Source organism: Torulaspora delbrueckii, chromosome 1 (assembly GCF_000243375.1).
Source record: "Torulaspora delbrueckii CBS 1146 chromosome 1, complete genome".
Lineage (NCBI taxonomy): Eukaryota > Fungi > Ascomycota > Saccharomycetes > Saccharomycetales > Saccharomycetaceae > Torulaspora > Torulaspora delbrueckii.
Window position 1 is genome coordinate 415,268 of NC_016501.1, and position 14,721 is coordinate 429,988.

The 14,721-nt window shown below is 41.5% G+C and overlaps 9 protein-coding genes and 1 non-coding gene across 10 annotated transcripts; 4 read left to right on the forward strand and 6 right to left on the reverse strand.

Annotated features, from left to right (window-relative positions):
• Window positions 1-51: 51 nt before the first annotated feature.
• Window positions 52-2,013, reverse strand: MUB1 (MYND-type zinc finger protein MUB1; the record flags this gene model as incomplete). Its single annotated transcript, XM_003678725.1, has 1 exon — window positions 52-2,013. One exon carries the CDS (start codon window positions 2,011-2,013, stop codon window positions 52-54), a length of 1,962 nt encoding a protein of 653 aa, XP_003678773.1.
• Window positions 2,014-2,845: 832 nt separating this feature from the next.
• On the forward strand, window positions 2,846-2,918 carry TDEL0Atrna9A. Its single transcript has one exon. It is a non-coding gene; the product is annotated as a tRNA-Ala (tRNA).
• Window positions 2,919-3,207: 289 nt separating this feature from the next.
• Window positions 3,208-3,795, forward strand: SBA1 (Hsp90 cochaperone SBA1; the record flags this gene model as incomplete). Its single annotated transcript, XM_003678726.1, has 1 exon — window positions 3,208-3,795. One exon carries the CDS (start codon window positions 3,208-3,210, stop codon window positions 3,793-3,795), a length of 588 nt encoding a protein of 195 aa, XP_003678774.1.
• Window positions 3,796-3,838: 43 nt separating this feature from the next.
• On the reverse strand, window positions 3,839-4,732 carry TDEL0A02320 (glucose-6-phosphate 1-epimerase; the record flags this gene model as incomplete). Its single annotated transcript, XM_003678727.1, has 1 exon — window positions 3,839-4,732. The coding sequence occupies one exon, from the start codon at window positions 4,730-4,732 to the stop codon at window positions 3,839-3,841; it is 894 nt and encodes a 297-aa protein (XP_003678775.1).
• A 205-nt stretch (window positions 4,733-4,937) lies between these two features.
• On the reverse strand, window positions 4,938-6,395 carry PRR1 (serine/threonine protein kinase PRR1; the record flags this gene model as incomplete). Its single annotated transcript, XM_003678728.1, has 1 exon — window positions 4,938-6,395. The coding sequence occupies one exon, from the start codon at window positions 6,393-6,395 to the stop codon at window positions 4,938-4,940; it is 1,458 nt and encodes a 485-aa protein (XP_003678776.1).
• Window positions 6,396-6,722: 327 nt separating this feature from the next.
• On the reverse strand, window positions 6,723-7,793 carry APN1 (DNA-(apurinic or apyrimidinic site) lyase APN1; the record flags this gene model as incomplete). The annotated part of the gene is made up of 1 exon (XM_003678729.1): window positions 6,723-7,793. The coding sequence occupies one exon, from the start codon at window positions 7,791-7,793 to the stop codon at window positions 6,723-6,725; it is 1,071 nt and encodes a 356-aa protein (XP_003678777.1).
• Window positions 7,794-7,902: 109 nt separating this feature from the next.
• Window positions 7,903-9,045, reverse strand: RAD27 (multifunctional nuclease RAD27; the record flags this gene model as incomplete). The annotated part of the gene is made up of 1 exon (XM_003678730.1): window positions 7,903-9,045. One exon carries the CDS (start codon window positions 9,043-9,045, stop codon window positions 7,903-7,905), a length of 1,143 nt encoding a protein of 380 aa, XP_003678778.1.
• Window positions 9,046-10,650: 1,605 nt separating this feature from the next.
• Window positions 10,651-11,946, forward strand: ABF1 (DNA-binding protein ABF1; the record flags this gene model as incomplete). Its single annotated transcript, XM_003678731.1, has 1 exon — window positions 10,651-11,946. The coding sequence occupies one exon, from the start codon at window positions 10,651-10,653 to the stop codon at window positions 11,944-11,946; it is 1,296 nt and encodes a 431-aa protein (XP_003678779.1).
• A 98-nt stretch (window positions 11,947-12,044) lies between these two features.
• On the forward strand, window positions 12,045-13,736 carry ATP25 (Atp25p; the record flags this gene model as incomplete). The annotated part of the gene is made up of 1 exon (XM_003678732.1): window positions 12,045-13,736. The coding sequence occupies one exon, from the start codon at window positions 12,045-12,047 to the stop codon at window positions 13,734-13,736; it is 1,692 nt and encodes a 563-aa protein (XP_003678780.1).
• Window positions 13,733-14,665, reverse strand: KTI12 (Kti12p; the record flags this gene model as incomplete). Its single annotated transcript, XM_003678733.1, has 1 exon — window positions 13,733-14,665. The coding sequence occupies one exon, from the start codon at window positions 14,663-14,665 to the stop codon at window positions 13,733-13,735; it is 933 nt and encodes a 310-aa protein (XP_003678781.1).
• Window positions 14,666-14,721: the final 56 nt, after the last annotated feature.

Genomic DNA, 14,721 nt, shown 5'->3' on the forward strand with positions numbered 1-14,721 from the left:
AACTCCTGACCTGAAAAACTTGTAAAGGGTATAAGCTACATAATGTATCGCTCATGCTAAGCTATCATTCCCAGTTTCATCTGTGAGCATCATTCCGTTTCTTTGCTCGATTGCCTCGTTGATTATACGCTGGGGTCTTCCGATGACGTTGGCTCCTTCTACGATACTCAACCTGTCAGTATTGTTAGCACTTTCTGTAGCTGCCGCCGTATTATTAGTGCCGACATTAAGATCCGTATCGGTAGTGGGGAGAGTTACCCCTAGACCGATTCCTGTCACTTCCTCCGTAGCGTTGGCATTTGTGTTGAAATTTACAGTAGTGCCATGGGCCTGGCCTGTAGGATGATGTGAGGAATAGGTAGCGCTTGGTGTGTTTGCGCCAGTGGTATTCGCAGTTGTGCTCATACTTGACCCTACTTCGTGACACCAATATCTGTGATACGTCCAGGCGTTCAATTGGCAATCCCTGGAGCAATACTTGGTACGCTTGCAACGTCGACATTTTGCAAACTGTCGTGGGTAGTCTTCCCATTTCCCGCATGAAAAATTAGCACACTGTCTAACCCCAGTTACTTCATTTTTCCGACACGAATTTCTCATGATAACAGAACTCCAATAGACCATATCATGAGGGTTTTCATGATTGACTGTGCATCGTTCGACCAGCGGGAATAGGTCTACGCGCTCTTTGGAATTGATGAATGACCACGTCTCGTCGTCTAAATCGGTAGCTAATTCGCTATAATCCCATTTTTCCTTGAAATTCTCCACTAGTTGTCTCTCCTGGACAATTCTTGATTGTTTATGCTCTTGTGAAATGCTAAAATTAAAATGTCTATAATTCTGGATATGGCCCTCGTCCTCTGTTGGCAAGTCCGTCTGTTTGCAACTTTCGACCAAATTCTGTAACTCAACTAAGAATGCATCGCCTTTCGCTTTGGGTTCTTCAGGATAGGCATCCTCCATGGTCGTATCAGCTGTTGAGATGGTAGAGCACTCATTTGATGAATGATTGCTGCTGAATTCCGATTTGACCCTTTTTCTGACCCTACTGAGAATCGATCTGAATGATAAAGACTCAACTAATTCAACGTTTTGTAGTTGTTGTTTCATGTAGGTGTATTTGGAGATAAATGCTAGGAGTTGCAAAGACCATATGACATCGTCCTGCTTTGGAACGATTTTTCCGAGAAAGAATTCACGAGGAATTGATATGTTGAAGGTTTGGTCATCATCTGTGGCAAAACTGTCAACAATATGTTCTCTGTCCCCTACATCTTTTTCGTCTACCCGGGTCTCGAGATTGACCTCTTTCTCCACCTCTGTTGTGCTGGTGGACCATATGTCGGCAAAGTCTGAAGGTATAGTAGTGTTTGGCCGTAACATCTCTTCACTAACAAAATTCTCACCATGTGAAAGTGTTACTCCACTGAGATATGCGATGTATTGTTCATAAGTCTCATTTTCATCCTTTCGTAATAATAAGTAGCTCTCTTCACTCTCCAGGGGCTTTAGAGATACTTCAATGGCGGTTCCCCTTAGATGATCGTAATTCTTATGGTATATCAAATAGTTATCGAGCACTGTTGCCAATACAGGTATGACTCCCGACAACACTACTTTCTTCCTTATCTGTTCAGTACCTCTGGTACCTGTAAGAACCAAGCATTGAAATGCCAAAGTCCATTTCCACGCGCACATGGCCCTATTCTTCTGTTTCCATATGTTTTGCGCCCTCTTATGTTTGCTAACATGCTTCAAATCAAATCCCACTAAAACAAAAAGTGGTATATAACAATCATGTAGTATCGCAACGAGCCTCTCCAGAGCTCCGTCTCCTGCCACAGTTTCTCTGACCTTCCCAGAATTAGATGTAAGATAAGTTAAATGGTTCAGTGAATTTATCAGTGGTATATCGGAATTTATATCTAAAGCTCTTCGGTCATAAACGGTGGACGTGATAGTCACGACGGGTCTATTCGTAAGAATAGATTTATGATTAGAATCCCTCATGAGCTCAGATATATTGTAGTACCAGCGTGTTGGTATGTAATCAAAGGGATAATCCTTCAAGTATGGGAATTTAGTGAATTCTCAAATAGTCAATATCTTGATGGGAAACACGCGAAATCTTCGGAGTCACTAAGTCTAAAAACGATCTTCAAAATTATTTGCCCAAGTTCACAGGTGTAATGACAGCACCATCGAATGCCCTCCAGGTATTTTAAACAATATAACGATCTAACTTGTGCTTATAGAGTAGTCATCTTACTATTGTTTTGCCACCATTAAGCCCTACTTTCTCATCTCAATCGTAGCAAGCTCCCGTACGAAACGATACATAGCGAGGATAATACCAACCGAACCAATTTCAAGTGAGTTTTCAACCATTGAAAGCTTGTCGATGAAGTTAGATCAGGTTCCAATGGTCCCTCTGAAGCATTGAAGCTCTATGTTCTTGGCATAGTTCAAACTAGTGCACTTGAAGCTATGATCTTGTATTATCAGCAACTAGTTAAGATTGATTTGGGGTCACTTTAGAAAAGGCGAGTCTTCTTGAGGCAATCAGTAGTCGTTCAAAACACCTATATGGAAAGGGATGTGCTGCATGCGCCATAAGCAGAATCGCAGAAGAGTAAAACCAGTTTGTGGGTACAAGGAGGTGAACGACTCATGGCAGAACTCAAAGAGATCAGTTAATAGATCAAATGACGTGAATGTGATCTTCAATACAGTGGATCACATTCACTAATGGCTTCTATGGCTAATTAATGAAGTCGATCAGCTGACCATTTTTAGTTATTAGGTATTTTAGAAATGGTATTTCAATCATCAAACATAACATGGGCATGTGGCGTAGTTGGTAGCGCGCTCCCTTAGCATGGGAGAGGTCTTCGGTTCGACTCCGGACTTGTCCAATTATTTTTACTACTTGCCCACTTATCAGAAACTCATGAAACTTGGGCCAGTGTATCTTCCAGGCCATTCATTAGTCTCTATTGAACTTGCCAATTGTCCTCTCAAAGCACTTAGAGTCCTCTCCTTTCAATTTTTCAGTTCTCTTAGTCTTATTCTTCCTTATTCTGGAAAATTCCATTATAGCGCCTCGGGAAAAGAAGGGGAGTAACCATTATATATAAGAGCTTGCTCAATAAACACTGTCTTTTCATCATTTGGAAACAATCAACTCTTCGAAGTCCTATAATCATGTCTGCTTCAAAAACTCTAACTCCCGAAGTGCTTTGGGCCCAAAGATCCAGCGAAACCGATGCTGATGAAAACTATTTGATGATCACAATTGGTATCCCAGACTGTGAGAATCCATCTGTAAAGATCGAATCTGATTCCCTAGAATTCACCGCCAAGTCAAAGGGTCATGTAGGCGATGAATCTTCTCACCAGTATCATTTGCACATCGATTTCTTTAAGGAAATTATACCCGACAAGACATTGCATAAGATCGCCAACGGTCAACATTATTTCTTGAAAATATTCAAGAAGGATTTGGGCTTGGAATACTGGCCACGTTTGACTAAAGAAAAGGTAAAATATTCATACATCAAGACGGACTTCAACAAATGGGTGGATGAGGACGAACAACAAGACGCTCCACCACCAGCTGGGTTCGATATGAACGATATGATGATGAACGGAAACCCAGATATGGAGGCCTTGAAACAACAGCTAGCACAAGGTGCTGGTGGTATGGACCTGGGTGCCGCAGGTTTCCCAGAAGAGCTTGATGATGTGGGTGATGAGGAAGAAGTATTGGAGGAGATTGAGGCTAGTAAATAGAGGTTTACATAACGACTCGATGTATAATGTACTTACAAGCGACTTATTCGATCGCTTGATATTTCAACTCATCTCTGTACAGTAATTGGTAAGCATCCCATGATTCGCCTGGGGCCAGAGTGATAAGATCATGAACATGGCCTGGTTCCACACAAAGCATTTTCTCGTAGCCGGTTTTTGGTTCAAAATCTGCCATCGATTTGGATTTGTTAATCCATGGGTTCCAGACGACGGCATCTGGCAAGTTGTGTCGCTTGAGAGTGTGAACAGGTTCACCTCTACGAACCACTTGGATCACACGCTCATCGGCGATGTTTTTGTAAACGAGATCCTTCTCTTCATGGAACGTGACAACAGGGTGTTTATCGACATACGTCTCTTGTAGCAATTGATCATATAGCTTCATACCAACTAAATTGGAGACAAAAGTATCCTCGATATCCTCGATCTTCAAATAAGTGTGAAACAGCCAGTTGAATTTCAATTCTTCGGTCTTGGATGGGTTGTTCACCTCGATAGCTGTCTTTAAGAAATCAAGACCTAACTCGATGGTCAAAACTAGAGAGAAATCGGATGGCCATAGTTTGGTTAACTCTTGATTAGCAATTTCAGGGCTCAATGCAAATTGCACAGTAGGTGGGTTGCTCTTTGTCTGGCCCAAAAATTCCCAGGTAGAGTTTCTAGCCAGACCATGTTGAGGTAATTTACCCAATGCATCATCTGTCTTACTCTTACCAAAGATCGGGAAGACAAGCGGGATACCACCTCTAACAGGCTTGGAACCATCCAATTTTGCTGCCTCTGATAACCATAGCTGTTCTTGTCCCTTTAATTTCCAGCTAGTCACAGTTGCACCATAGTTCAAAATAGTCACACAGCTGGTCTTGTCGTCTGGGTGGGTTAATACCACCTTGCTTCCATCTGTTGTAACTGACATTCCCGCTATTTTTTGCTAATTTGTGAGTGTCAATGGTCTTATTCTTGAATGTCAAGTTCCATGTTTATCCAGTGGTCAACGCGTGGCTAAATATCATCTTCTGGCACCTTTTAACGGATGTCGAATTAAAAAATATTACAATCATTATATAACATGCACTAAGTTGGACTCAAATTCACGCTAAGGTGGCTCTAGTATAAACCTCTTAGAAAGGTAGAATATCGGCAGTTGTCTTGATAAAAGCTGATTCTCTAATTTGATTAATCGTCCATCTTTCACTCTTTCTAGTCAAAGTATGCTCAACGATCTCCTTGGCAGAAAGGTCTTTATCATGTAATCGAAACCACTTCCATTCGTAGCGTGCAATCCTGTGAGATGTGGCTCTGTTTCTTTGTCTTGCGGAAGCGTTAGGTGGTGGGTCGAACGGTAATCTATCTTCCAAGAGACCATATAATATGACACCCAGCGCCCATGTATCACTCAGACGGCCATCATATGGGACACCCATGAGAATTTCCGGTGACACATAGTCTTCAGAACCACATCTAGCGGTGCATAACTCACCAGGCTCGATTTTCTTGCAGAGACCAAAATCTGCTAACTCTATAAAATTGTGTTTCATGTAAACTGGAGAGTCGCTCATATCGATTATAACCTCCAATGGGAACTTGAGAAGTACATTCTCCAGCTTGATGTCTCTGTGAATGACGTTATTATCATGCAAATACTGAACTGCCATGACAAGTTCAGCGAAGAGTCTCTGAATCAACGGTAATTTGAGTTTCCCATTGCAACTTGTTGCCGCCATCAAAAGATCTCCACCAGAGCAGTAGGACATAATCATGTCACAAAGCGGCAGTCTGTCATCGTGTAACATCAAGTCTCTCAGCGGTTTCTTGCTTTTGATAAAGATGGGATTATTCACACCGAATAACTTAACAATGCATGGATGATCTAAACTTCTTAGGATAGCCAACTCTCTAGTCAAAGAGCTCTCTAATCTTGAGAGTAGTTCTTTCGCCAGTTGCTCATTCACAGAGCGTTTGTTCGTCAACTCTTCGGGATATTTGACCCTCTTCACCGATACTTGTCGCAATTCTGGATTAGTCACTTTATCGATAGACTTGTAGAGGAACACATTGCTAAAATTTCCCGAACCTATCTGTCTCACTTTGCGCCATCTCAGCGGCACATCCAGATTGTCTAAGGCATATCCAGTCAAAATTGACTCGTCATCAGCACTTTCTGGCCCAACAGTTTCACTCTTCGCAGGCAGTGAAAAGTTATTGGATGAGGAAGTTTCGCTAACGGTTGGTAAAGAGCTCACTCTTTGTTGTGCATTATCAGGAAGAGGAAACAGCTCAGATATAACACGATGTTGTAGTCCAGCATCAACTCTTTGAGCTTGATTGGATTCACCTCTCCTCTTAGGGTTTACGAGCATTTGCTTGGGAGATTTTGGCAAACTGGCAGGCGGCGTGTAGGTCATTGGTGTGGGCAACATCGCCACAGACTCGAAAGACGGTATCATCAAGGATAAAGGAGTAACCTGTTCTTCCTGGGGTACATCATTCTGGTCATTCTCCACAGCACTTCCATTGATAAACTCCTCCTGACGAATTCGAGGTGCCGGTGGATTATTTTCCTGCCCTTGAGTCGACATAATAGTGCCTCAAACTCTGTTATTGTCTATTTCAACCTTGATGGTCGAGTATTGTAGCTACAAAATTGTCAAATCAGAATAGAATAGCCCTCAGAGGTGACCAATGATAATGAGAATGAGTATGTCTCTCCCTATGTTTGTCTTTTTGAATTATGCAAGCTTGGCGATGGCCTAATAACTTTAAAAAATGACGAATCAGTGAACTTCATATGAAAAAGAGAATAAGGTTCAAATATACTTTAAAGCACGAGAGTGTCTTGTAAGGGTGTGTTGGAAGAGCAACTCCACTAAAGAATATGCTGGGTTTCTAAGCTACGTCTACAATCACTATTCTTCTTTTCTCCTAGTTCGCCTAACTTTGTGGGTTATATCATCTTCTGGCTTGACCTCTGCCTTCCGCTTCTTCGCAGTTGCCTTCTTTTGTTTTGTGGCAAACTTTTCCTCGTGCTCCTTTCTCGATTTGGCACCTTTTGCTTGTAGTTTGTCATTCTTTTCAATGACCTCTTTGTCATCTTCGCTCTTGTCCTCGAGCCACTCCAGTAATTTGATTTCCTCACCGTAGCCCTCTTCCTTTGGCTGTGGTGTTTCAAGAATTATTGGGATATTTACCAGGTGGTCAGAGTGTGCAATTAGTCGAAACACCTCGAGACCTAGAAATCCTTCGCCAAGCAACTCGTGTAAATCTCTGTTGGCACCCAGGGGTGCCTTTGAATCATTCAAATGAATGGCACTTAGGTACTTGAATCCAACGATTTCATCAAACATTTTCCAAAACTTTTCGAAGGACTCCTTAGTGCTTATATCGTAGCCAGCGGCATAGGTATGGCACGTATCTATGCATACACCGATTCTTGACTTGTCTTCAATCAGCTCTATCACCTCATGTAGATCTTGCAGATCGCTACCAACAAGGCTGCCGGTCCCGGCCATGTTTTCCAGAACGATCTTGACGAACTTAGTCTCCTTCAGTGCTTTATTCAAATAGTTTGCCAGTTGTTTTAGTTGAACTTGATGATCAGCTTTCAAGCTGGAGCCGGGATGTAAGTTGTATAGCCCTACGCCAAGCTGTTCACATCTATTAAGGTCGTCTATCAGTGAAGCATAAGCCTTTTCAGCCTTTTCAATATCAGGGTTGGCCAAATTGATGAAATATTGCCCATGAGGCAGCACATCGGTCAATGGATTGTAGTTGTACTGCTTGCAGTTATCCTTGAACTTTTGAATCTCTTCGTCAGTGTATTGTGGTGAAACCCATTTCCTTGGAGATTTCAGGAACATGGCGAAGGAGTTGCAACCTATACCAAATGCATTAGACACACTATTTGAGATACCACCGGCACCTGATATATGAGCTCCAAATTTGTACTTGGAAGTAGTAGACCTCACAAATTGGGACATTGATGGCTCTTTTTATTCTTGGTACTGTATCAACTTTTTTGGTTGTGCCTTATATGCCCTTTTATACAAGTTTGATGAAAAATTATAAAAGTCCACATGTAGGACAAAGTTACCTCCTCTTGTTCACTTTGCCTTTCCCCTTACCATTAGCCTTGGAAGCCTTGGCCTTGGCAGCTGCGGCTGCCAGCTGTTCTTTAGTCTTGGGGACAACTTGGAAGAACCCATCTAGTCGCACTTGTACGCCTGATTTTAGCCCTTTCTTCAATCTAACAATCCCAGATCTAACTCTTTCCTCACTAAACTTCTTCTGATTACAAAGGAAATCGATTAATTCATCTTCCTTTGGTGGACTCCATTTCAAATTTACTTCGTTACCGTCAATGACATCAGGGTTTAAGAAAAGTTCTCTTGCCTCTTTGTAAGGCCAATCCTCTGGTATCTTCCATTTACTATTAGATTCATCAGACTCTACAAATTCGATAATCTTCTCTAAAGAACCATGTTCCTTAATCAATTTCAAGGCCGTTACTGGACCTACACCTCTGATACTTTCGCAGTAATCACAACCAAGCATAATCCCTAGATCGACGAACTGCTCGATGGTGAGACCCAGACCGTTCAGCACAGTCTCTGTGTCAATCTCGTGAATTGGTTCCTTCTTTGCCTCGGAGAATGTCAGATGTCTTAGTAAATATGGAGTCCTGTAACACAAAGTATCCATATCTTCACTGGCCGCAGCGTAAACTTTACCCTTCTTTGCAAGTTCGGCACATTGAGCTTCTGCCTCGGTTGGAGCCGTGAGGTATGGAACCCCCATTAGTTCGAGAAGCTGCTTTGCCTCATCATTATGTTCTTTAGAGACCCTTACAAGTCTTCTCTCTTGCTTCATCTTTTCCGCCTGGTCAATGGCTTCTGCCAGTTTCTTTTCAGTTTCCTCTCTTCTAGAACTTCTTTTGCCCAGTTCATGCGACTTCATCACTGGAGGCTTACCATCGAAGACGTAGCACGGTTTAATCCCATTGTCGATCATTCTAAGCGTCCGATAAAAGATCCCCATTAGGTGTGAAGTGGTTTCACCTGTCTCTGTGGACAATTGGGCACCATCCTGTTGTCTCACAGCGATGAGAAACTGGTACAGCGACATGGAAGCATCAATGGCAACTTTACGGCCGAAAAAACTCTTTATATCACTCTTACGAACTGCAGTGGGGACATGCTCAGATATTATAGCATTGAGACCCTTGATACCCATCTTGATTCGTTGTTTTTGAACTTTGAAGGGCTTGAAGGTGAAGTTTAAGTGAAGACTTCTTATAAGACGCGTCTTCGCGTAGCGATGAGCTGGCGGAAAGGCGCTACCATGTTGGAGATAAAGATAATCACTATCTAGTACTATTAATGATGCAGGCTTATGGTTGTTTTACCGCAAGTTCTTTATCTCGAACTCGGGCTAAATTTCTTGGCTATTGTTGATTATTTAGTCCTGTTTGGATAAACAAGATCCCATGCTCTTAAGCATTAAGCTCACACTGCAATAGGCGGTGGAAAAAAGATATGAATTGAAGACCCTTGTAATAACGCAATAAGCCACTGTCCCAACTTCGCAATGTCACACTAATACCACGCATAGCTGAAGACGGATAAAAGTCAATGATTTGAAATATTTTTGCAAATGATGATGGATTAAGAACTTGCCGAGCTGGTTAGAAGCGTATCTAAAAGCTTCTCAAGTAGTCATTCTGTTCTGGAATTATTTCGCACTCCTCAACAGAGATTTTCATGTGAAATGACACTGGTCAGAGTTTAAGTACAATTTATCGATAAATAGCTATATCATGATAAGCCTATCGAATTTTTCTTCGGTGTATGAACGTTCAAGGCAAGCAGAGCTCAGCTATCTTCAGTATCCCCATCCCTCATTTTGACGGCTCTGAAAGTGTAAAAATTCAATTTTTTGAACTAAACTATAATTCTTGCATGTTAAGTGGTTAATCTGCCTTTAAAAAATTAAGTCAATAACCTTAAACAGAATCAGGCGAACATTGCAATATACCACTTAGCACTACGACTGTCTTACTTTTTCAGATATTTTCCTAATTTCTCATAAGATGTCAAATTAGTTTTGTCGATGCCTTTCACAGCACTTAAGATAAAACTCGCTATAAACGCTCAATATAATGGATAGGAGGTTTAACTTACCAAGAGAAAAATACATATCCACTTTAAAATAAGCATAATTCCAATTAGATAAATTTACCTTGAGTAAAGATAATTACCAATTTCATAATCATTTTATTATCGACAAATTGCTTGTCCTTGAGGGGACACGTCGATACCCTATTAGACAACCCTGCATGTATACTTTGTATTTACTCAATATTTTTTTTTTTAGTATTTAATATTATTTTATTTAGCTTTTTTTTAACAAAATACTAAAGATGGTGGTAATATTGCACTCCATGTTGGAAACCATATGTCAAACCAATATACTGAGCTTCAGATCCAGTACTCACTGTACTAATCTTCCGGATTATGAGAATACCAATACAAATTTATAATTAAATAATAAATAAAAGAATTTTCTCACTAAATGCACCAAGTAAACATCTCGAAGACTGATCTCCAGCTCTACTACTAATCATTCACCAAATAACAACATCGATCGATACAGCACCGCCTCATCCCATAATATAAGACCACATCCTGCTTGTCACGTGACCAATTGCTTACCCAGCTTCTTTCGTCTATCGAACTTTCACTTCTCAAACCTGACGAAACAACCAACATCTTCTTGTAGCGAAGAGGATGGCATCTATTCGTCGCATAGGACGTCTCATCCAACGAACAGGTCTACGAAATGACAAGTTTATATGAGTATAAGCACCCAGTGATCAACAAGCAACTAGCGTCAGGTGCCGACGACCAAAGCGGCCGTAAATTCCCAACGTTGAGTGCGTGGTATAATGTGGTCAACGATTATGAATTTCAAGCGAGATGTCCCATCATCTTGAAGAATAGTCATCGAAATAAGCACTTTACATTTGCTTGTCATTTGAAAAATTGTCCTTTTAAAGTTTTACTCAGTTACTGTGGGAATCAACGCGGAATTGATGGTGAGGAATCGCAGATTCATCAGGATTTGAATCATTCGCTTGTGAATTTAGATAAACCGAAACTTGAAGAAGGGAAGGAAGATGACGACGTCAGCGCAGCTATCGCTGCTGCTGTCGCCGCAGTTCAGGATGTCCGCCATGGCGAAGAGTACCTGGGGGCTTCTACAGGGACTGCCCGCTCCTCCAACGACTCTGTGAGGGGGCCCTTCGTAGTTACGAAGATCGAACCGTATCACAACCATCCGTTGGAATCGAATTTGACTTTAAGCATGTTTGTTCTGACTAAAGTGCCTAGGATTTTACAACACGATTTGAATTTCGATCAGATTTTGGAAAGTTTATGCAATGAGGATGATAATACGGTGAGTAAATTTAGAGTCTCGCAGTATGTCGAGGAGTCGGGGCTGCTTGATATTCTAAAGGAAAGATATGGTCTTACAGATGCAGAGATTGATAAGAAACTTTTATCGCAAATCTCGAGGCGTGTGACTACTTACAAGGCCCGGTTTGTGCTTAAGAAGAAGAAAAATGGCGATTATGGGACGCCGGTTAATAGGGGTGATAGTGGCTCTGCTCAATCTTATACTCGCCACACGAGAAACGCTGCGATTGATTCAAATAGTCGTCATTTGGCATTAGAAGATCCGAATCTGAACCCTGAATTGAACGATTCAGAAGTACAGGCCGCACAAGCAGCCGCACAAGCGGCAATAGGCGAAGCTGTGGCGCTCAAGAGGTCTGTTCAGCAAATGGTTGACGACGAAGACGACGAGGGATCGAGAAAGAGACAAATGATGAAATTATCGATGGGGAACAATATGGTCAATGATGATGGATCACTCGTTGCGTTGGACGATACGCCAGATGATAAACTGCCTCGTGATGTCGCGGAGCAACTAAGACTTCTTTCGTCTCATTTTAAAGACGTCGAAGCTCATAACCTGAATAACCACAATGGGGACGCCGATGAAGAGGGGAAGATTGTGGTGAAGGACGATATCCCCGATGAGAACATTCAGCCAGAATTGAGAGGTCAATAGGTTTTTATGTTTCTATGTATTCTTATTTTTAAAAGCGAACAATTTGATATTGAAAAATCTCCAAGTAATGTCATCAACTACAACACAACTCGATAAGTATGTTACGACTGATTTCAAGGTGTGTACTACGTCGACGTATTGTGAGTACGACATGTTTGAGACAGTACTCGAAGAAGGAGGGCGTAACGCCATGGTATTTGACTATGGTCGATAGAGAACCCAAGCAATCGATCTTCCAGGCACAGCAGGTCGTTTTGCCACAGGAAAGCCCACAATCACTAGCAACAATCACAGATCAATTAAAGGAGCGTCTTGGATTATCAGATATAATTGTTTTTGACCTTCGTGGTTCGGATTTTACTACTGCTGTGGCCAAAGTAAGCGATTTTATGATCATAGGTACCGCAAAATCTGCTAAACACTGTCAAAGTTGTTTTGTAGAGTTGAATGGATTCCTCAAGCAAGAGTATAACTCTGTGGCTTATGTAGAAGGGAATGTCAATGCCAGAGAGGAGAAGAAAAGGTTGAGAAGAATCGCTAGAAAGTCAAACTTGGGGAAATCATGGGGGGCTAACTCTTCGCCCTATGCACAAGGTTTCCAAAATAATTCGGAAGCTTGGTTCATGATTGATTGTCATGTTGATAACATATTCGTTAATATTCTAACAGAGGATAGAAGAAAGGAACTCAACCTTGAAGAGTTGTATGCTCCAGAGAATGAAAGACATAAGTACCAGCACCCCAAGGATGCTGCAGAGACAGAACAAAATGTTGAAGAAGGTGATGATGTTCTCGCAGGTTTGAGAAGATTGGCCTACCAAAGAAGACAGTACTCTACGATTAGCCCGACACTCGAATCTAGCAAGAAACTTGCTGATTTGCTCAGCAACGAGGATTTCAACGCTACACAAGCCATAGCTCAATCGAAAAATGACCACTCGCTACATCTTCTACAAACTGTAGTAGATTCGTTCGCTAACCAGACAGTGCCAGTTGCCGATCCAAAGAAAATTGAGCAGTGGAAGGCTGTTTTCGATTCTTTTTGGCCTCTTGTTCTCCCACAAGCCACAGCTTCGTTATATTGGTCTTCGAGACTAAGATTTTTGAAGATGCTGAATATCGCTAACAAGACCGCCTACCCAGTGCGTAGAATCATCACAGATTACTTACTGCTTAAGAGGTCAACGGGTTTCCCACTAGTTCAGGATGATTTCCTACAGTTCTTACAGCTAGTGATAATAAACTTGAGTGTGAATCCCAAGGCAAACTATTGGGATTTAGTAGAGTCCAATAGCGATATTGAAAAAGCACTAAAACTGTTTGATGATTTGAACGATGAGACGCTGTTGAAAGATGAATTAGTGGTAACGATGTTGCTTAGGACAATGGTTTTAAATGATGAAAAAAGAACACATTTGCATGCGCTGTATGAAGTGGTAGACTACCTCATGAAGACTCGTGACCTGACTCCGACGATGATGGCAAGCATCCTAGAAATTCTTGGTGGTATCAAAGACTGGAACAAGTTCTTTCAATTTTGGGAACTGGGCGCCAGGGATTTGTTACCGGGACAGGATTATAGACCATGGGCCGAATTCATCAAGATAATCGTCAACTCAAACGATACTGCTTTGATGAACAAAATCGTTAACGAGGGGCATTTACTATGGCTGAAACGCAACGAAGTGGAAATGACAAGAAGTATAGGGTCACAACTTGACAAGTTATTTGAAAAGTTAGACCCACAAGGCATTGCATTCAAAACTTTGAAAGACTATCTATGCAGTTAATCATTCAGGTTTTTGTTCAAATAATCTGTAAATAGTGGTACAATTCTAGATTTCTCCATATCTCTTAACTTGTTCAAATTGACAAATTGTCTCTTCAACCTTTGTAAATGCGGCAAAGTGACACCAGAGGAGGGAAGATCGATGAAGCAACAATTGTCATCGTTGATGTCTGTGTTCTCAGAAACGATAATTCTAGCTGAGGAGGAAGACCCACCAATCGATTGTTGAATTTTAATGTGGTCCATGATTTTCTTTACCACCATGGTAGTCTCAGAGTCCAAAATCTGAATAAAGTTTGACTGAGATGCAGGCTTCAATATCGTCGCGCTATTAGGCCTTTGTAGAGCCTTGGCCAGAGGATCTCTGTTGTTCTTTACATCTGTGTGGAATATAGCAGCGCATATGTTTTCGAAACAGTCCTTAATAGAGTCTTGTGTAGTGAGCAGTTCAAATAGTGGCGAGTCCCAACGATTCTTTGGGTTAGGTTCTTCGTATCTCTGCACCAGCTGGGTTAGCAACTCATCATCCCAGGGCTCGTGGCCCTCGGATTGGTTCCAACTGCGAATAGTATCAAGTGGACACATTGTATAGATAAGGCAGAAAGTTGTGGATACATTTTTCACTTCACAGTGCAGTTGGTAACGGAAACCTTTGATATAGTTGAGCGAATCGACAATAACAATATTATTGCGTGACAAATCTCTCTTGACTGCAGAAATTATCTCTGAACGCAGTTTCCTTTCATCTTTCGAAGTAATGTAGTTTGAATGCTCGATACCTAATGTTTGATCAGAATGGTATTTCACCGAGTAGTTCTTCTTGGCCAGAACTTCATCTTTTTGCAACTTATCGTTCAACAATGAGACCAATTCTTTAGCAACAGTTGTCTTACCACTGGAGGGGTAACCTGAAAGCAGAATTAATGGCATCTTCTCTGATTTCTTGTATGCTCATCGCATCGAAATATTTCATCACTGAAATTTTT